Source organism: Martes martes (assembly GCF_963455335.1).
Source record: "Martes martes genome assembly, chromosome: 8".
NCBI lineage: Eukaryota > Metazoa > Chordata > Mammalia > Carnivora > Mustelidae > Martes > Martes martes.
This window is the reverse complement of record NC_137895.1, coordinates 11,912,073-11,935,314: the sequence shown is the minus strand read 5'-3', so window position 1 is coordinate 11,935,314 and position 23,242 is coordinate 11,912,073. Positions and strand designations below refer to the sequence as shown.

General features: G+C 40.4%; 1 protein-coding gene across 17 annotated transcripts in view; it reads right to left on the bottom strand.

The window, feature by feature from the left end:
* Positions 1-23,242, bottom strand: part of RBFOX2 (RNA binding fox-1 homolog 2) — a 266,816-nt gene that overhangs the window by 168,389 nt on the left and 75,185 nt on the right. For 12 of the 17 annotated variants that reach the window (XM_080810613.1, XM_080810601.1, XM_080810623.1 and 9 more), the window contains exon 2: positions 10,179-10,229. The exons of the other annotated variants lie outside the window; for them this stretch is intronic. Coding sequence is in view for 11 of the 12 variants with exons in the window: in XM_080810601.1 (XP_080666727.1) it covers positions 10,179-10,229 (51 nt within the window). In the remaining variant the exon portion in view is untranslated. The remainder of the gene's footprint in view (positions 1-10,178; positions 10,230-23,242) is intronic. 17 annotated transcript variants of the gene reach the window in all.

Genomic DNA, 23,242 nt, shown 5'->3' with positions numbered 1-23,242 from the left:
AGAAGAGGGATGAGAATAAAGCCAGCCATCCTTTCTATGCTTCTGGTTTGAGTTACTCATCTATCCCCAGATCCAGAGCAGCCCTGCTGAATTCAGAGGTAGGAAGTTAAGTGATAAAAACTCCCATTGTTTCCATTAGGAAGCATGATACTGTCAAGAACCACAAAGTCAAACCCATTAGAGCCAAAATACTTCTTAAAGGAAAAAGAAAAAACTTGGGCCCAGAGATGAGAAGAGACTTTCTAGACTACAGGAAAAGCAGAAGGTAGAAGCAGTGAAATATCACGTCAGCTAATAAGTCACTTTTGACATGGGAAATTTAACAATGTAATGCTTACAAAAGTAAGTACTGTCCTCCTCACTTTCACCGATGACAACACTGAGCCTTACAGAAGTTAGATTTTGCTCATGGTCTTCATAAATTTACCAAACTCACTGGCTCTAACACTTATGGATGGAAATGTTACACATATGATGTGCTAAATGAGTTCAAATGAGTAGAGGCAGTAAGCAAAGGTCTCATACAGCAGGTTAAGTTATGGTCGGGGACTCTGAAGGATACTTAGGGTTCCGCTGGGAACAGGAGAAATATTTCAAGCAAAAGGCACTAGGAAGGGCGCCTGGGTGGCTCAGTGGGTTAAGCCACTGCCTTCGGCTCAGGTCATGATCTCAGGGTCCTGGGATCGAGTCCCGCATCGGGCTCTCTGCTCGGCGGGGAGCCTGCTTCCCTCTCTCTCTCTGCCTGCCTCTCTGCCTACTTGTGATCTCTCTCTGTCAAATAAATAAATAAAATCTTAAAAAAAAAAAAAAGGCACTAGGAAGAAACAAATATCCAGGACAGAGATCTGAAGGACTCTGAAGAGCCATGCACAGTAGAAGAAATACGTGGAAGGGACTAACAAAGAGCACAATGGTTGTAGAGAGCCTTGAACGGCACGGTTTGGCCAGTTTCTGTCCAAGCCATAACAATCTCAAAACTGACTCCACTCCTTCTTTCTACTGATGCTGCCAAGACCCATAATGAGTTATGTAAATAAACTGGTACAGGTTTCATTCCCCACACCCAAGCATATTATTTTTGGAAATATGGTAAAGTTATGCTCCTGAGCTAGAAATTTCCAATCTGCAGATTTAAGTCATTTCACATGGTAAATCAAAAGAATAAAGACTTCAATCAAAGCCTACAGAAACTAAATATCTCCTTACAAAGCTTCCCTAAGGCCTCTTTTCCATAAAATTAAAGAGAAAAATAACTCAATGACCCTATCGTATGCTGGGAAATTTATGTATGTTACCTCTAATTGCACAACAACCTTTCATAGTAGATACTATTCCTATTTTATAGATCAAGAAACTGAGGCTCAGAGAAGGAAAGTACTTGCCCAAAGTCATACAGCCTGCAAGGGCAACACTGATTTTTAAATCCAAAGCCAGGGTGTGGTTTGCGCAGGTGTGTGTATGTTTGTGTCCAGAGGAATTTCCATGAAACAGCCTTACAGAAGCTACAGTGCCTTGGTTAAATAAAGAAAAGTCAATGACTGTGGCTGATCCTCTACCACATCACATCTCTTAGGACAAGCAGAAATCAGTATAACTGCTCTTCACTAGCTGAAGAGCTTTCTTGCCTAAACGTGCCTGCCACTAAGGATCTGGAGGCTATGTCAGCCAAACACAAAACCACTATAAACCTACCAGTCTTCTTGGGAGCCATCTCCAGTACTGAACAAAGATAGTCAAATGCCTGTTTCCATAGTCTCTTTCCCAGGATAGTTACACAGAGTTTGTTCAAATTTAGTAAATAAGGATGAAAATATACTTTTGTTTTATTAGGGAGAGGGGACAGATTTGTCTTGCAAAATCTCATAACCGAGAAAAAAAATCTGCAAAATGTAAACGTGACAAAGAACTTGTATCCAGAATATATAAAGAACTCTACAATTCAGTAAGAGGACAAACGAACCAAGTAAAAAGTGGGCAGAGTAAAAGACTTAAACAAATATCTCAACAAAGAAAACATACAAATGGCTAATAAGCTCCCCCTCCCCAAAAAAAGGGCAACTGTACATCTTTCAGTATAAAGAAATGCAAACCAAAACCAAATGAGCTACCAACACATACTCTGTATAATAAAAAAGGTGGATAAAACCATGCCACTTTGGAAAATAGTGTGATAATTTCTGACACATGAGCTTACCATAAAACCCAGCAATTCCACTCCTAGAAATCTGCCCAAGAGAAATGAAAACAGATGCCCACACAAAGACTTCAATGCAAATGTTCATAACAGCATTATTCATAAAGGCCAAACTGAAAACGATCCAAATTACCTATCAACTGGTAAATGGATTAACGAAACGGCATACATCCATAGAAAAGAATACTCTTCAGCAACAAAGAGTAATGACATAGCATATTACAACATGGATGAACCTCAAAAACATTACGCTAAATGACAGACGTCACACACGAAAGACTCCATACATATCATGATCCCATTTACATGAAATATCCAAAAAGACAGAGTCAGGAAACAGACCAGCAGTTTCTGCTTGGGGTAAGAGTGGGAATTGCAAAAAAAATTCAAGAAAATCTGGGCGGGAGGGGTGGGGGGGTGTGTTATGGAAATATTCTAAAACCAAACTGTGGTGATGGTAGCACCACTCTACAGATTTTATAAGATCACTGAGTAAGTTTACCTACACTGAATGACTTTTATGGCACAGAAATTACATCTCAATTGTGCTTTTAAGTGATTACTAAATTTATTTATCTACTTATTATTTTCTATATATATGCATATATATATTTAATAACTCCAGGGAAAATGGAAAAGTGTATAAGTGAATATAACCACCTTATGATTCAGCTACACTTAGTCATAATAATATAAATATTATATAACCATAAATGAGTAATAAACATGGATTTTTTTAAACTGGCTTTATTAGAAAGGAGACAGTGTCTAGAAAACTGTTAATATTTCATCTCCAACAGTAGGAAGCCAAAATATAGTGTCTAAAATTGGTAAATCAAGAAATAGCAGAATAGGCATGTTATTTAGACACATGGCAGACAGCAGCAGATGAAATGAAATGGTCTTTTCCAAAAGGAAAAGGCTTACGAACTATTTGTAGAAGGAAATGATCTAAAATGCAAGAGTGAGTCTGAAGCTAATTATATGGTTCAAGCAAAATGCTCAAACACCAGATGCCAGAGCATTTACCAGCCCTTCATCCACTAGAGGGTGTAAGGCAACACCGCAGAGGACCTGACCACTGATGGGTGACCTGGTGTCAGAGACTGGGGCGAAGCAACCATTTTATAATATACTTTGCATGGCTGAGAATGGGGCTCTATACAACCTAGCGGGGGCGGGGGGGGGAAGGAATTTTATATGTAATTTAAAGCAAAGCAGAAGTATTTTTAATTAAAAGGGGACCAGTAAGAAAATTATTATAGATTGTGAGATACAGAAGGGGTATGAAACAATTTACTTCTGAACCAGTCATTTTAATAGTTTTCAGCCATGGGGGGGTGGGGTGGGTAAAATTTCTCATTTGACAATTAAGTCCTAGCTGGAACTGATATTAAACACAGCAAATAATTAAACTTGTTGCCTAGACCATTCTAAGGCTGCTTTCTTTTCCTTTCTTTCTTTCTTTGGTTGTCCTAAAATTCAATTCCTCACAGCAGCCAGAATGTTGTTTTCTAAAAAATGTAAAATAAATCACATCACTTCCCTGCCTCAAACCTTTCAAAGTCTTTGACATTAAACAAAATAATTTTCATTTATTCTTTCAGCAACTATTTATTGATCTCCTCCTACATGTCAGGCTCTGCTCTAAGCGAAGTCACAGCTTGCCCAGCATATTTTAGCGGGAGAGACGCACCATAAAGTACGTGCAGGAGACAATTTCAGACGCCGGTGAGAGATGTGAAGAAAGTGCAGCTGCACGGTCAGGTTATGGATCTGGATATCTTCAGACCGGTGTAGTCAGGAAAGGCTTCTCAGAGGAGAAAATTGTGTAGCTGTGTCCTGAATGAGAAGGTGAGCAGCCGGGTGAGGAGCAGTGCACAGAAGGCAGAAGGGACCGTGATTCCACACTGAAGCTGGGGTCGTGCTTGTTCAAGAACACCCACGTGACAAATGCCAACTGCAGGTCAGAGGGCGGCGGGGAGCTCCAGAGGGAGGCAGGAGGCTCATGTACAGTCCTCCCTGCACCATACAATGGGATAAGACTCAACCAACAGGAGCCACCTCATTCCTGCTACAACATGGATGAACCTTGAAAAGATCATGCTGAGTGAAAAGAAACCAGTCACAAAAGGCCAGATATTGTGGGATTCCATTTATATGAAAAGTCCAGAAGTGGCAAATCCACAGAGACGGAAAGCAGATGAGTGGCTGCAGAGGGATGTGGAATAGGGAAGCAACTGATAAAGGATAAGGAGTTCTTTAAGGCTGCATTTTTAAGGACAATTACTAGAATTTTGTTCTTCGAAACTACAGACAGCCATCTAGTAGTAGGTCCAGAAAACCAATTTTGCTCAAACAACTGTTGAATGGAAAGGAATAAATATATACAGTACTTATAACACAGTAAGTACTATTTGAAGATTAATTTTCAGTTACACTTGTGTGTGTGTGTGTAAACTGGGTCATGATGTTAAAAGTATTGCTTACTAGGGGGTGTTGTCTTTTTTAAGCTTGAAAGCACTGAGCTAGAACTTGAACACTCTCTTACCATGTCCTCCATTCTAACAAGGGAGGAAAAGGAGCCATCGTTTCTTTGGCACCAAACAAAATGAATAGGACAGAAAATGCATTTGCTATTGTCCATGGCTCCCAATCAAAGTAACTGAAAGCCCTGAAAGTTAATTTATAAAAATGTTGACTAAAATAAAGCCCAAACCAGGGATAAAAGGAAGAACTGGTTAGAAAAAGGGAAATTTTTTTTCAATCCTTAAGAAAGAAAATACTTTTGAAAAAGAAATCCCTTATATCACTTTAATTTTTTTTTTATTTTTTAAGTACGCTCCAGACCCAGTGTGGAGCCCAACAAGAGGCTTGAACTCAGGACCCTGAGATCAAGACCTGCAATCAAGAGTCGGACACTTAACCGACTGAGTTAACTTAACCGACTCGTAGGTCATTTTTTTTTTAAGATTTTATTTATTTATTTATTTGATAGAGAGAGAGATCACAAGTAGGCAGAGAGGCAGGCAGAGAGAGAGGGAGAAGCAGGATCCCCGCTGAGCAGAGAGCCCGATGCGGGGCTCGATCCCAGGACCCTGAGATCATGACCCGAGCCGAAGGCAGCGGCTTAATCCACTGAGCCACCCAGGCGCCCCTCGTAGGTCATTTTTAATCTATCCTCTCAATTAAAAGTACGGCTGCCACTCCCAATTAAAATCTCTTAACAGTCAAAGTCGTATCTGCCAACTTGAACATCTCCTTTGACATTCTGTTTCCGTGTTTCACCTAAACATGTCGACAGAGTGGCTTTTCAACAGAATTTTAAGAAAAGGAAAAAAATTTCAAGGAGCCACTGACCAGCATTTTATAAATAAGATAAAAAGCCTAACACCATGACATTAATTTTTTCTTTATATTTAAAATACAAAAAGATAAACTGTGGACCATAAGCTATTTTAACAAACAAGATAGGAAGAAAATTAGACAGACATGTTACTCAAGGGACATCCAGGTCATACGAAACCTTTTCATGTTGCTACATTCCCCAAGGATTCCATAATATCTTGTCACACTAGCAGGAGAACATCCCCATTCAAGGAATAGAGAACATTGACAGAAGAATACAAATGGGAAATACAAGACACTGGAGGCTGAAAATCCAGGGTTCAAGTCCATTTCTGCCACCTCCCCCCTATGTGACGTTGGAAATTCATTTAAAAATCTCTGTGATGGGACACCTGGGTGGCTTAGTCGTTAAGCATCTGCCTTCAGCTCAGGCATGATCCTGGGATCGAGCCCCATATCAGGCTTCCTCTCCAGCTCCTCCTGCTTGTGTTCCCTGTCTTGCTATCTCTCTGTCATAAATAAATAAAATCTTTTTTTTAATAATAATAAAATATATAAATAAATAAAAATAAAAATCTCTGTGTTGGTTCTATTTTTAAGATTTATTTATTTGAGAGCGTATGTGCACAAGTAGGGGGAGGGGCAGAGGGAAAGGGAGAGAATTTCCAAGCAGATTCCCCGCTGAGTGGGAAGCCCAATGTGGGGCTTGATCCCAGGACTCTGAGATCATGACATGAACTGAAATCAAAAGTCAGATGCTTAACTGACTGAGCCACCCATGCGCCCTTCTGTGTCGGTTTTCTTATGGATAGAGATAATAAAGCCCCACCTACCTAGCAGAGCTATTGTGAAGGTCAAAACTCAGTAACCATGGAAGCACACTGTAAAGTACTTTATAAACATTAGTCTTTTTTTTTTTTTAAACATACTATTACTCTCAGCTCTACACCTGACTCAACACCTGAACCCAACCAAGAGTCTGTACTCTCTCATCTCAAACCTGAACGGCAATGTTTCATTCCCGCACAGGTTAAATGTTATGTAATGCTCTGTGCCATAATCCCAATTCCTGATCACAACAGTCAAGGGGACATGTGCTAGAGTTCTGGCCTTACGGCTAAGATGACCATACACCCCACCCATCTCGTTTGCCTGGGACTGTTTCAATATGAGCACTGCTTTTCACTCTCAAAGGCGCCCCAACTAGAATGAGGAATGGTATGGCCACCCTAATGTAGTAGACATAAAGTTACAGCACCACGAGGTAGCAAGGGGCTGGCCTCAGGACTCCCACTGTACTCTCCAAAAGCCCCTGAAAGCCATCCTAAATAAACAAACAATGTTAGCAAAAACAGTAAGCCTGCTCTGCAGAACTAAGTCCCCTTCTCACCAGATTGCTACGCCTAAGCCCCTCCTATCTAAAAACTCTGGAGCTAATATTCAGACATTCTCTCATTTAAAAATGTTACAAACCCACAAAATATTCCAGCCTTAATACTCAAATAAGCACCTGCACATATACATAAACCACAGAGAAACAATCAGCTGGGAATCTAAACCCTATATTTGTATCAACCTGACCCTCAGCCTTCCAGCTGGTTTTCACTTCTGTAATCTGGACCATGTCCGTCTCCTGCACGGCCACAGAGAGAGCCCATTAGCAAGCACACGGTGAAGCGCTTGGAGTGCCTTATGAATGCAATGGCTTGTCATCTCAGAAAGCTGGCTAACTGACTGGGCAAGAAGGCTGCGGCAACTGCACATAAAAAAAGCAAAACCTCCAGAAGGTGGTTTTTTTCTCCTCCTCCTTTGCTCTGCAAGTTTCTGATTCAAATGCGCCGGCGGGAGCTTGCATAACAGCAGGAAAAAGGTCACTGAACAGTGAGATGCTGGTCTACTTGGTGCTCAGCAACTCAGGGGCAATAACCCTTAACCAGGGGCCATGGCTTCCTAGATCTGTGGTTGAGCTTCGTGAGGCCTATGAAGTCGCCAAACGATAAACGAAGTATGGGGGTGAGCAGGCACACACGCACGTGACCGCATTTTCCTTGTGCGAGGGAACAATCCCCAGGACAGAGGAAAGGGCCCTCAACAAAAGAGAAGACAAATTTCAGTCCTTACACAGCTACAATCGGGTATGGCTGCCTTGCATAAGCCACTTTTATCTCCGTGTGCCTCAGTTCCCTGCTCTCTCCAAAGGAAGTGTTTGCTTTATCTACCTCAAGAGGTGACTGTGAGGATGAGGTGGGAAAGCACGGATGACAGTGCTCTAGGAGGACCAGGATTTTAACTCTGCCTCTTTCAAAATCACAAGGAGATGATAAAAATCATGTCTCGGGACGGTTCCTATCTGTTTAGAAAGGAACGGCAAAAGAATGAGGAGAGCAAATAAAGACACAATTAAAATTCACCTTCACCTCACCCCCCCAGCTCCTGGATTTGCTGAGCCAAACCACTCTGGGGAGATGTAAAGATCACAAGTTCAGTTTCTGCCCAGCTCAGGCTGCTCGGTGACCAGTGTTGCCCACTGATAAATGCCTCCCAAACCTCCGCGCACAAAGTGAGAGTTCACAAGGTTAGGGGCATTAATTAGCAGTGCTCATTTGGATTCCGTATTCATCAAATACAACAAGCAGCTATTCAATATTTGCCTGTTTGCACTGCTCTAAGATCTCTAAATCAGAGATCCAGCCAGAGAACAAAATAAAGCCCAAGAAAATAAACTAATATAAACCTGTCACCATCAGAATGTGCCTCAAAGTAAATGAGCAGCTTTAAACTGTGGCAAAAGGGTCTGCCTAGACCTACAGCAGCCACAGTATGAGTAATGAGGGTGCAGGTGACAGAAGTGGGTCCCTAACACAAGAGAAAGGAAAAATAAAGCAGTTCCAAGCAACCGGGCTTTAACACATTCCTCAACTCTTTTTGCTTAGTTTCTCATTGATCTGCAATCCCCACAGGAAGAAGAGAGCATTACACAGTACCTTTCAGATCCTTTAAACTCAGCACATCTATCCCCGTGCTTTGTCAATTACTTTTACCTTCCCATATCTAAAATAAGCTTAAATCCAACATAAGTAACATTTTATAAGTAAGTAAACATATGCACTGGTATGCAAGACTGGAGACTGACCATGATCCTTTCTGTTTTAAGGGCCCTAGGTGAAAAGTACAGGATGAAACAGAAAATGCCACTCCTTTTAACGCAGCCCACAGCATTACTTTTCGACTCCAGATGCAACAGCATCAGCTGTACAGGGTTCTAAATAACCCGATTTTAGACCTACTCAATCAGAACGTCTGCGGGCTGAGCTCTAGGCCGTAGTACTTTTCCTGATATATGGCCATGGTACAGAACTACTATCAAAGGGCATAAATTCCACAGTTTACAAAAGCTCTAGAGCAGACCCAAACCAGGAAGGTAGGAAGGAAGGAAGGAAGGAAGGATCATCTATATTTTGTTTAGATCTGTAGTAAATGACTGTTATCTTTCAACAAAACTTCCACAGGGACAAACTTCAATTGCTATGGTGATGATCCCACTGGGAGATGAGCACAGGGATCAACACCACTCTCCCTCCCCCTTTTTCTCCATACCCTACCTGGGGCCAGTCTGATACCAACCCAGCACCAAAAGTGCAAGAACTGGGCAAGTACTCAGAGGACTGCGATGATGGGTCATCCTAGTTGTTAAGATCAGCATCAGGGGCTCTGATGAGATCCAACCATGTCACAACACTTTGGTTTAGCACTCTGATGACACATGTCCTTTGGACAAGCCTAATAGTGAGGGGTTTTTTGGACAACCCTACAGGGAAGTTGGACAGGCATTCAAAGATAGTGCTAGGAGCCTTTCAAATCTCCCAAAAAATATCTATATGCCCGGACATCAAGGAGGCAAATTTCAGAGGGTAGGTATCTTAAGCCACATCATTCCTCTGAAGCAGCTTTACCTGTTCTTCTAGCCTAATGCGGCTTCAGCCTCATCTTCTCAAGGTTTCAGACAGTGGAAGGCTAGGGGAGGCATTTTATACACTCACCTAAAGCACCCAGAGGATGTCTCACAGGAAGCAGTACTGCTCTACCCACAGTAGGGCCTGGGGTTTTTTCCAATCACCCTCCCTATCTAAGAAAGAAAGACAGCAGAAACTTCCCTCTCTCAAGCAAGCCTTCCCTGATTAAAACCATAAGGCTGAATTTCCCCAGGAAGGAGAACGGAATTTTCTTGCTGATTATTGCAAGGACTCAAAAAAATCTGTGCAGGCGGGGGCTAAGTGGCAGAGAATTAAGAGACAAGCCCAGCACTTAGAATTATGAGACATCAAGAAAACCAGGTTAAAAAATTATCATCAGCCCAGAGAAGAAAAAACAAAAGCAATTATAGCTATGCCTGAGTGATTTTTTCCCCCTGTAATATCCACAGTTTCAGTAACATGATTATAATTCTTTTAGGATTAAAAAAAATATGTTTTATTAGCATCTCTAAATGTAAATTCATTGCTGAAACTAACTGTTATCAGTCTCCAAAATTATTTCAGGAAATGCTCTCTACCACATCATCCTTAGTATGAAAACACACACACACACACACACACACACACACCCATCTCATCTAGTTGTAACAGCAGATACCAACCTGGCTGTCCCGTGCTGGGAATCCATGATAACCTGGGGTCAGAGGCTCGTTCTAAGAAAAAGAAAAGAAAATCAAACTATAAGATAAAAGAAAATGTTAAGAATCACCAAAATCATCCAAATTGATCAAATATAAATCCCTGCAACAGTTCCTAAGATGTTCCATTGCTATACTCCACTCTAACTACACACCTCTCCCAGTTCAGCCTCTACAATGGCAAAAACCAAACCAAACAAATAGTATTTGCTTCAAAACACAACTCATAAACACTATGTTCCTCCTTATACAGCTAAATCTGTTTCCTTCAAGAACATCGCAAATAGGAAGCCACTGCGATTTGGGGCAAATCAATTCCTAACTCCACACTATGGGACTTTAGCCTCCCTGGCCCTTAACCACTAAAAGCCAATAGCAATCCTGAATACTAGGACAACCAAAAATATCCATACTTTCCCAGAAGTCTCCTGGCTGAACAGTGCCACCCATTCTGAGAACTACCTCTTGGCCTGGAAGTTTTCACCACTCCCCTCTATCAATATGTGTTCCTTCATTTCTTTGAGCCCTATGTGAAATCCCACCTCCGATCAGGATTTCCTCTACCACCCTGTATCACCTTGTGGATCCAAGTGACTCCTAACACGTATATATTAAAATGTATTTAGGCTATTTGTACAATTCCCTTTTCATATTATTTATGACTCAATAAATCTTATTTTTGTAAAGCTGTATCATATTGAGCGTCTCATCTTCACATTTACCCCTAAATCAAGAACCTTGAGGGCAAGAAAGATAGCCAGTAAAAGCTATGCAAACCCTAATTTAGTATAAGGTCATAAGATAGGAGCACTCATTCATGGCTTGACCCATTCAATTATTCAGTCAACAAATACTAAGCACCTAAATTTTTTTAGAAAGAAAGGGGTAAGAGGGGCAGAGGGACAGACAGAACCGTAAGCAGGCTCCACGCCCAATGTGGAGCCCAATGCAAGGCTCAACCTCCTAACCCTGAGATCATGACCTGAGCCAAAATCAAGAGTTGAACACTTACCTGACTGAGTCACCCAGGCTCCCTGAACACCTAATATTTTTAAAGTACTGTTAGATGACAGTCATCAGTAAGAAAGATGAATAACACAAGGCCCTTGCCTTCAAGTGAACTTTTAAATGGGAGATTTATGTGCACACCCAAGTTTAAAAGAGAACATACGGTGCCTTTGTAATTTTTTCAACATGCGCAACACAGCTACCTGAAAAACACTCATTCTCTTCTTCCATCCATTTATACTTTCATTCCGACTAGCAGAATAACAAGGTAGGAATTTGCACTGATAGGACTTTCAAATATGGCAAGAGCACTTTCCAACCAATCATAGATCTGCTTTGATTATATCCTTTGATCTATCAAACGTCCACACTGCATTCAAAAACACGAAACCAGGAGCCAACTTAAGCTTGCTGCAGAGACGCCATGTGTGTTCATCCCGGTTTCCCTGCAAAACAGCACAGTGTCTAACACACGGTGGGCACACAAAACGATGGATAAAGAAGTAAGTGGAGGTCAATAACCCGAAGTTATTTTGGCATTTATCACTGATTCAATCACACAAAATCCAAGTTCTCCTTTTTGATTCCTAAGTCTCTATTTTAGACATTTATAAATTAAGTCTTCCAAGAGAAAACACACCAAAGATAACAGCCTTAAAAAATCACAGGTGCCAAACAATGCCGAGAAAGAAGAGTAAAGCTGAACAATTCATGCTTCCTGATTTCAAAGTTTCCTACAAAGCTACAGTGATCAAGATAGTGTAATACTGGCCTACGGCTAGACATAGAGACCAATGGGCTACAACTGAGAATCCAGAAATAAACCCTTAAAATTATGATAAAATTATGATTTTTGAAAAGGGTGCCAAGAAAATCAACGGGGGAAAGAACAATCTTTTTCAACAAATGGTGTTGGGACAAATGGGTATCAACATATTAAAAAATGAAGTTGGAATGCTATCTTACACCATATAGAAAATTAACTCAAAACAGATCACAGATCTAAAACCACAAAACTCTTAGAAGAAAACAGAGAAGCAAATCTTCATGACTTTTGGTTAGGCAATAGCTTCTTCAGTATGAGACCAAAAATCCAAGTGACAACGTAAACAACAGATAGATTGGACTTCAACAAAATTAAAAACTTCTGAACTTTTTGAGTTGGTGGGGGGTGGGGAGGAGGGACAGGGTGGCTGTGTTATGGACACTGGGGAGGGTATGTGCTGTGGTGAGTGCTGTGAAATGTGTAAGCCTGAGGATTCACAGACCTGTACCCCTGGGGCAAATAATACATTATATGTTAATTTAAAAAAATTAAAAACTTCTGGAACTCGAAGGATACCATCAATTCTGGGAATCTAATGTCTGGCATAGTGATTATAGTTAATAATACTGTATTATATACCTGAAAGGTCCTAAGAATGTAGATCTTAAACGTTCTCACCATAACAAATATATGGTAATAATGTGACATGAGGCAGGTGTTAACTAACACTGCGTTGGTAATCACTTCCCAATATATAAAGGCACCAAATCAAAACTTTATATACCTTGAACTTACACAATGTTATAGGTCAGTTATATTTCAGTAGAGTGAGGGGAGACTCCATCAATAAATGAAAAGACAACTCACAGAATGGGAGAAAAGACTGCGAGTCATCTGTCTGATAAAGGGCCTGTATTCAAAATAGATATAAAGAGCTTTTTCTTTTTTAAGATTTTATTTATTTCTTTGACAGAGAGAGAGATCACAAGTAGGCAGAGAGGTGGGCAGAGAGGGGGGGAAAGCAGGCTTGATCCCAGGATCCTGAGATCACGACCTGAGCCGAAGGCAGAGGCTTAACCCACTGAGCCACCCAGGCACCCTAGATATAAAGAAGTCTTTAAAACAACCACCTAAATTTAAAAATGAGGAAAGATTAGCACAGGAAGTTCTCCAAAGAAGACATATAAATGGCCAGTAAGTACATGAAAAGATGCTCGACCTCATTAGTCATGAGGAAAATGCAAATCAAAATTGCAGGGAGAAAATACTTCACACCTGTTAGAAAAAAGAGACACACTTTAGGGAAGATGTGGAGAAACTGGAATTTCATACATTGCTGGGAGGAATATGAAGTGGTAACGGCACTCCGGAAACCGTGTGGAAACCTAGTGGCCGCCCCTCAAAGTGCTACAACAGAGTAACCGTCTGATCCGGCAATTCCACACTTGCTGTGAGGAAGAAAACTGAAAACACAGATCCACACAAAACCTTGTACTGGAATGTGCATAGCAGCTTTATTTCATCATCACCAAAAAGCAGAAACAATCCAAATGCTCATCAGTTGACAAATGGATAAATAAAGTATGATATAACTATAACTGAATGTTACTGGGTAACACAAAGGAACAAAGTACTGATACAACATAATACTGAAAACACCATGCTAAGTTAAAAAAAACCCCAGCAAATTGTATGATTCCATTTATATAAAATATTCAGAATGGAAAAACCTACAGAGAAAGAAGAGATTAGCAGCTTTAGGGAATAAATAGGCAAAATGGGGAGTAAGTGGTAACAGGTACTGGGTTTGGTTTTGATGATGACAATGTTCTGGAATTAGTGATGACAGATGTGCAGCTTTATGAGTATACTAAAAGCTACTAATATCACTTTAAAAACGTGAGATTTGGGCCACATGGGTGGCTCAGTCAGTTAAGCATCTGCCTTCGGCTCAGGTCATGATCCCGGGGTCCTGGGATTGAGCCCTGTGTCGGACTCCCTACTCAGTGGGCAGACTGCTTCTCCCTCTGTCCCTTCCCCTGCTTGTGTTCTCTCTCAAATAAATAAATAAAATCTTTAAAAATTAAAAAAAAAGGGGGGGGGGCGTGAGATTTATGGTCTGTGAATTCTATGTCAATCAACCTGTTATTTATTAACAGTAATAATAATAATGGGCCATGATTAGCTGCTTTCACACTAATTTTTACAGAGGACCCATGTACAGCTTAGACCCTAACAAAAAGAACAGAATTCCTTCTGAAATCTTTGAGTGCCTTGTTTGTTTTGGATTCTGTAATTTACTTTGACACCATTCCCTACAGATTTTAACGACAATGATGATGATAAGGATGGTGATAACTACTGGATACTAAGCAACTAAATCAGGTCTAGTTTCAGGATGGAGGGGAGGAGGAGCAGAGAGCAGCAAAGAGAAGATAATAAAGCACAGGTGTTAAGTGGGAAAAAAATTTCAGCCCAGGTCTGTTGGACTCCACGCTCCTATTTCTTCCATTTTATCAAGTTTTCTTCTACAATAACTGTTCCACATTAATTTTTTACAGTAACTATTTCAAAATCAACTGAGAAAGAAATTAAATGATTAAGAAAGTAATGGAAAACACCCAAAAACAAAATTAACATTCATCACTCCCAGAGAATATCCCACATATAAACTATATTCTTGAGTTCAAGAACACAGAGGACTTTTTATAAGGAAAAAAAAAATAATCAAACCTACAAGCCAGTATTCTCAGAAACATTAACAGCAAAGACAAATGTAGCAGGAAGCACAGACAGATGTCAGAGGAAATGGACTCCTTCCTTCATGGGCCTTGGCAAAGTCAAGCTCCCCGCCCCCCACCGCCCCCCCCACCCCACCCAGGTAAGGTTATCTGGAACTCACCAGCCCTCAGAAACTCCCCGCCTCTGAAAGTAGCTTACCCTTAATGACAAAGGGTCATCACTTGCTTTCCTTTTTAACTTTATCACGTATAAATATGTCCCTTCAAAATGCATTAACTTTGCATGTTTTTTTAATGTATAGAAATGGATCTTATAGTCCATATTCTTTAGCAATTTCCTTTTCTTGCTCCAGACTGTGAGATTCAGCCCCCCCTTATGCATCTCACTAGCTCGGACCCCTGTTTAGTATTCTATCTTACGGCCACGTCACAATTTATTCACCTGTCTTATTTTCCTCTTAATGGATTTTTAAATTGTTTCCGGTTATGCTTTTTCTTTGCACTCACAAACCATACTGTCTATGAACATTCTTTTGGATTTGAGAGATCATTTTTCACTCTTAAGACTGGCAAAAATGAAAACAAAAATGTCACAATTTAGCAAGAAGAGTAAATAGGCACCTTCCCATCTAATAGTCGGAATATAAGTATATTGCAACCACTGCTTTGGAAAGCAATTTGACAGCAATCATTAAGATGCTAAGTGCACACATCTTCTTGTAATTTCACATCTACACTCTCTGTAGCCACTCTAGATAACCATTTTATACATGTGTTCCAAGAAGCATGTGCAAAGACTTTCAATGCAGTGCTGTTTGCAATAGTGAAAAACTGGAAAAGAACCTTAGTCTCCCTAAATAATGAGAAACCATGCTACTATTTCATCTCAACAAGTTTTTATTTTTTTTTATTTTTTTGAAGATCTTTTTTATTTATTTGACAGACAGAGATTTCAAGTAGGCAGAGAAGCAGGAAGAGACAGACGGAGAAGCAGGCTCCCTGCTGAGCAGAGAGCCCGATGCAGGACTCAATCCCAGGACCCTGGGATCATGACCTGAGCAGAAGGCAGAGGCTTTAACCCACTGAGGCACCCAGGTGCCCTCAACAAGTTTTTAAAAAGGTAGAATCTCTACAGTCTCATGTCATATTAAATGATAGCAGAACAGCATACTTCTTTAAATCATAATACAAAAAGAGATTTCTATTTGCATACTAAAAAAAAAGCAAATAAACGCACACAGTAATAAATGTATAGGGGCTACCTCTAGGGAGAAGAAGATCTGTGGAAGGCCGAGCGGTCAGGCTTTATCTGAACTGTTTCAGTTTTACAAAATGTAAAATTCACATATTATTTGGCGTATTATAAAGAACCCAAAAAGTCACTATTACCAGTATTCTGTAACGTTTTATAACTTACAAAAATACCTTCATTTAATCTTACTTAGGCCTCACAATGCAGAAAATAGGTTTTTATTACCCTCATTTTACAGATAACAAAATGGAATCTCAGAAAGATTAAGTGATTTGCTCAAAGCCAAATAGCTAATGACAATGGCTGTGCAGCCCTCACACTCCGCTTTCAACTCTGTACCCAGGACTTCTGCTACGTGACAACACCCAAAGAACTCTCCTCTGGTCCCGAGACGGGGCTGACCATCTACGACATGCAGATCTGAGTTTTCAATCGGTGCAGAAGTTATAACTGATATTGAGAGCAGAGATGGAATTACAAGGCGAGCTAACGGAATAGATGGGATGGAAATCAGACGTGTTAAACTCCAAGAGAAAAGGCTTGCGCAGCTCTGCCTACGCCTCCAATAAGCAAAAGTCCGGGCCTAGCAAGACTGAACAAGTTCAAAACTGACTCTGCCTAGGCACAGAGGCTGCTCAGGAATAAAAAGGATATATAAGAAATAAAATGCCAACCCCAAGAATCCTTAGTGACTACAAAGGTCAGCAATTAAAACTGTTTAGAAGCTTCTGGTTAGTGGACCTGTGAAAGAGTAACAGAAGGTTCCCGACGTAATGGTCAAACAGAGCAATGCGGTGGGCCATGCTGGCAGAGCAGACGCAGAGAGAAGAAAATGAGCACCTGACTCGGATTCTGTCACGGGCGGCTGAGAGGCCCCCACGTGCACCTATGTTTGAAAAATCCACTTAGGCAAAAGAATTCTTCCTTTATTCAATAAAAATGATTGAACAATTGCCTATGACAAATACAGCGTTGGCATCCTTGCCCCGAGGAGCTCAAACTTACAGTAAGCACAAGATAATGTAACTGGTACCATAACTAACATCTATTTAAAACAACGGCAACAACAAACCTCGGGCCTCCAGAAGCTGTGTGCAACAGTGTGTGTGGGAATGGGGTCGGGTGCTCACTGGAGGACCACGGCTCAGCACAGTGACTGATGCATGCTTACAAGACAGCAGAGTTTCTAAAGCCATTTTCCTAAATGATTCTCAAAGTCCATACCATTTCTGAATGATTAGACAAATATCTGCCCATTGCAAAAAGTACCCAATACTGCACCTGAGAGGAAAAGCAAAAGGCACTGACTGCTTCCTTGAGCGTTTTTAAAATTCAGCTAAAGGAGGAGTGTCAGGAGAAATGACCAATGCTTGAAAATCAAGAATGCCCTGCATTCCCATGGAAATATAGTAGTGATAAAATGCTCTAACCATGACTCCTTCGCAATGGGATGATCCATAAAACATTAACAGGAGCCTAAGGAAGATACCCTCTGCCAATCTCCCCTGGTTTCACCTGCTGAACAGACTGCGAGCCCACTGTCCAGAGCTTTGTTACCAGAAAGTTTCTTATTGGCTTCTATCACTGACAGAGCTGTCTAGGAGCAGAGTGGAGAAAACCAGAAATGTACAATGAAGTTACACCAAGCAATAAAAAAATTAAAATAAAAATCCACCCCATTGTCTTCTTTTTGTGTCTAACAAAATCAAACCCATTTCACAAAATGAAAGGGAAAGGAAAATACTGAGAATGGAACAAAGTAAATGCTTGCCACCAGGCAATTTGGGGAGAAGTGAGTAAAAAAGAAGCAAAGGAAAGAAAGAGAAACGAAGCTGTCCGCTACAAGCAAAACTTGGGCAATGGTAACAAGCCCAGATTTTTCCCAACTTACTCCCAGTTGAAAATGAACTTCACATTACCCTACACACATTTAACGATGGAAGGAAAGATTGATTTAAACCACACTGGCTGGAAAAAGAAGTGAATCAAGTTTCCCAAGATATTTCACTACCTTGTTCTGCAGCCAAAGTTACTGTTTTTCAAGCATAGACATGGAAGGGAACACCACAGGAACTAAAGATGGACCAAAATTCCATATGCTACTGCCTGCAAAACCCAATCCCAACAACAGGAACCTTTGGCTCCGGAAGAGATTGCTAAGCAACCAGAGGGTATCATTCTCCTTCCAAGCCATACGGAGTTCAAGGTACCCAGAGACAAGATGAAGACTTCTAAGGGATATGAATCTGGTAGCATCTAACAACATAATCTCAACATAAGTCCTACTGGTAACTGGTAAACTAAGTTTTCATGCACCAGTAAAATAAAACATAATTTATTCTACATCCTGATCAAGACAACTGATGAAAGTACTTTGTCACACTCACCACCTCCCACCCCAAACACCCTTTTTTTTTTAAGTTTAAAAAAAAAAATGCCCTAGTGTAAGTAATATGTTTCAAGTCAAAATCTGACAGTGATTGACTGGGTCCTCAAAGCCCACCTTTGGAATACACTAAAATTTCTTCTTTTCAATTAACAGTGACAGATTTCAAAAAGATAACCAATCAAATCCCTTTTCTTTATAGGTGAGGAAACTGAGGCTCAAAGAGAAGTGCTCTGTCCTAAGTACTTTGATTAAGCAGACAGAAAAGAGAACCTAGAGCTGAGAACTCTTGTCTCTCAAATCACGGAAGCGATTCATGCCTCCGACTCTGCTAACTGCAGATACAAATAGCTCCTTTCATGATACCATACAGAAAGCAGGGGCTTTGCGAGTGAGAAGAGATGAAGATTCAAACACCGGCTATATCACTTTCTAACTCCATGACTCTGGGCAAATCACGTAATCTCTCTGAGCCTCAATTTTCTCAAATGTGTAATAGACAAACTCTACCTCGGAAAGTTGCGATGATTAAAGGCGATAATTCTTGTACGGCTCATCCAGCACAGTATTTAACATGCTGTGAAGTTGCAGCGAACTCCCCCATGCCTATCAGTTGCAAACGACTTGAGAGAGAAATCTGGTCAATCTGCAGGACTCACTCCTACAAAGTCACACATTTCCAAATAACTAACCTTCAATTTTTCTTAGCTTAAAGTCAGTTCTTTAGAAATATGTGTTAAATGGCCATCCATCATCACTGAAGGTGTTCGAAAACCAGAGTAAACATTAGTCATGTTGGGAATCCATTCCAGCAGTTAATGAGAGAAACTAGCGAGATCAACTCTAAGGAAACCAAAATGACTTGGCCTTTCTCAACATATATTTGCTTCATACAGCTAAGCAGGCCACTCTGCTGGATCAAGTTCCTGATTGGCTAACACTCCCAGTTCTTAAATTTCCTTTAAAAATCCATTCTGTTCTTACTTATTTTTTTAATTAAAATCCAATCATGATAACCAAATTATATTTTGAAGTACATTAATAATAAATAAAATTCTACTTCAATCTACCTCTCCAGGTACTAAGGTTTGAGATCATCCTCTAAATATTCTTCAGCAGTTTCTACTTTTTCTTTTTTAAAAAAATTGTGGTTATATACAAATAATACAAAATTTACCATTTCAACCATTTTTAAGTGTACAGTTCTTTGGCATTTAGTACATTCACACCGTTGTGACCATCACGACATCCATTTCCAACAACTCTCTCCAACTGAAATTCCATAGTCACTAAACTCCCCATTCTCCCCTTCCTCTATCCCTTGGCAATCACCATTCCACTTTGTCTCTATAAATCTGACTACTTCAGATACCTCACCTAAGTGGAATCATAGCCTTTCGTCATTGGCTTATTTTATAATGTCTTCAAAGTTCATCCACATTGTAGCCTAAGTCAGAATTTCCTTCTTTTTAAGGCTGAATAATATTCCATTGTATGGACAGACCTCGTTTTGTTTAACCATTCATCTGTTCATGTACATTGGTCTCCTTCCACCTTTTGGCTACTGTGAATAATGCTACTTGGACATGGTGTGCAAATATCTACTGGAGTCCCTGCCTTCAGTTCTGTGGGTATACATCTAGAAGTAGAACAGCTGGATTACTGGTAATTCCATGTTTAACATTTTGAGGATCGCATACCCCTTTCCCCCACAGCTGCACCATTTTACATTCCCTCCAGCAATACACAAGGATTCTGATTTCTCCACATCCTCGCCAACACTTCTTTTCTTGTTTTTGTTTGTTTTTTTTTACAATAGCCATTATAATGAGTGTGAACTATTATTTCATTGTCTTCTTGATTAGCACTGCCCCATGATTAGTGATGCTGAGCATCATTCCAAGTGCTTACTAGGCATCTGTATATCCTCTTTGGAGAAATGTCGATTCAAGTCCTTTGCCAATTTTTTAATCAGGCTGTTTCTTTCACATCTGGTATTTTCACCATAAGCAACTCTGCCACAAGCATTTTTTTTTTCTGCAAACATTTTCACTGCATAGCTAAGTGGCCATGAAGCAATCATGCCATAAAAGAGAAATTCACAAAAGATAAGAGGGACGTTCAACAAAAAGAACATAATGAAACACGAAAAATGAATAATAAAATGAGAAAGACTATTGGAAAATACAAAATACTTGAATACATTTGAAATGTATAATATAGATTCATAGTAATAGCGTTCAAATAGCTTATTTCATTTTGTGGATTATACCTAATCATTTGTCTTCATGTCTTTCATGCATAGCATTATACTTTTTTTTTCCCCTCCTGATTGGTCTCCTTGTTTGGTATCTCACTTTCCCTTTTTTTCCCACTAAAATTACTCCCTTCATTAAAAGAGGTATCAGTTTCCAAATACGAGGGTGTCTGTTTATAACTAGGCTCTGTATTGGACTATGAAAGCCTTCTACACTGTTGTTCTTGGCATCCTGTCACATGTTTGCTGACAGACATCACAAAGTTCTATGGGAAGTAAGGGGTTCAAAACTCTAACCACTGGAGGGCTAAGATTTATATAATATACAAATGGGAGTACTGTGTCAATAGAGAAATAAAACCTGTCGGCCATTTGCTGAAAACAACAACTGTCAAAACAGTCAACTGGTTATTTTTGTTTCTTAACCTTTTACCACAAAATTGTCTTACAACCAATTAGTTATGCAGCAGAAATACTTGTGGCAAAAACACCTTCCATGAAACAACCTAGAACCTGTTTTTTGTTGTTGAGTTGTAGGAGTTCTTTAAATATTGTAGATATTAATCCCTTACTACATATAGGATTTATAAATATTTTCTCCCATCTGTGGCTACTTTTCCATTCTGTTGATGGTATGCATCCTTTGATGTACCAAAGTTTCTCATTTTCATGAAGTTCATTTTATCTGTTTTTTTTAAAACAGATACGTACTTTTAGTACGAAGTCACACCCAAGAGTCTACTGCCAAATCCAAGGTCATGAAGATTTAGCCTTATGTTTTCTTCTTAGGGTTTTTATAGTTTTAGATTTTCTGTTTAGGTCTTAGATCCATTCTGAGTTAACTTTTGTATACAATATAAGGCAAGGGTCCAAATTCGGGGTGTTCTGCATGCGGCTCACTTTATTTAAGGTCCTTAGATCTCTATTTGCCATCTTCCTGGTTTCCGAGCATCTGGAATGAAACAGGCATTCCACCTACATACTGTTCACCCATTAGCTGCCACGCAATTCCACAGTCACCCTTTTTGCCTGCTCTGTGAAAATGGATCTGGGCCTTTTAAGTATTCCTCCTTTGACGCATGATGTCCAGTTGTGTCCGCAGAGGGCACAGGAAATACACTCTACAGGGAAAGGGTTTTGCTTCCAAGTCCCAATGTGCCGTCTCAGCAGTTTCTTACAAGACAGGGGGTTTTCCTCCTTGCCGGCTCCTGAAGCAAGTAACAGCAAGCAGCTGCACCCAGCTGCCAGCACCGTCCCCGAGTCACCCCCCCTTGGACTATGCTACAGCAGGGTACATCTGGTAAGACAACTTCCTGTGAACAGTGTGAACAGTGTCCTGTGAAAGGTGTCCCCCACCTTTTTGAAAGTTTGTCTTATACCGCTTTAAAGAAAAACCCACATTCATATCTGGGATTTTGCTAACAGAAAGAAATCCAAAGAGGATTTTCACTTTCACAAAGAAAGGCACAGAGTGCAAAGTGGCCAGTGACCGTTTGTAAACAAGCCATTGACAGGGCAGCACTGAGCGCCAGTAGCCACCGACGCGCCACCACGCTCCTTCCCAAGAAACCACGCTCAGCAGCACAGCATCGAACCATCCATCTCTGAACTGCATGCGGGAGCAGCCTAGGTTTCTCTCTGTTCTGTGCATCAGCTAGCAAGATGTGTCCGAAAGCGTCAAAAACACCAAAGGAAGTTATTTTGGGGGTCCACAAATGCTCAAATTTTTTTTTCCAACTATATTAATAGTAATCATTTCTTCACTTTACTCCGTGTAGGCTTACAAAGCGTTTCATAGGAATGCTCTGCTTTCCGATGGCAGAGAAAACCTGTACCCTCGAAGGTAGATTTCTGGCAATTTTTTAAAAGGCAGATTTCTAACAAGTTCTGCAGGTCTGGCATCACAGGGACTCAGAGAGCTCTCACACTCAGAGCCACAGCCATGCCCTCCCCAGCAAAGTCTAGATCTCAGCCCCTGGTGCAGGGAATGGGGGACGGAAGGACAGCTCTGTCTTCGGGTGCCTTATTTCAGCCCGGGGGGTAATTGCCATTATATATTAATTCTATCGATGATATTTTATCACATTATTACATTATATTATACCTGCTATTATATTACATCTGCTATTCTTTTGAGCGCTCTTTACTTCTTAATATGCGTGAGCTGAAACAAAATGTCCACAGCCACATGCTATACACAGGACACATATTACACATAATTATAGTGTTTTCTATACATTATGACTTGGTATTCTCATTAAACTCTATGATACATCTCTCTATAGTAAGAAAGTGAGGTTCAGAAAACTATGCAATTTGCCTACAATAACACAGACCCAGGTCTGGCGGACACTAAAGTCCCTGCTGGCTTTCTACTTTGGCATTTGATTTTCTTTACAAAACGTAGCAACACTTTTTAAGGAGTTAAAACATCTATCCACAGGAAAAGAATATAGACGCCTTGACTGCTATCCTTAGAAAGGGCAGCTTGTAAGGCTGGCCTCAGTTGGTGTCTGAGAACTTACATTTCCTTTCGGGAAGGTATCAGCAGAACTGATAAAAAGAGTGGCCCACCGTGCCGAAATTGTGCAAATAATATGGTTTATACTGAACACTGC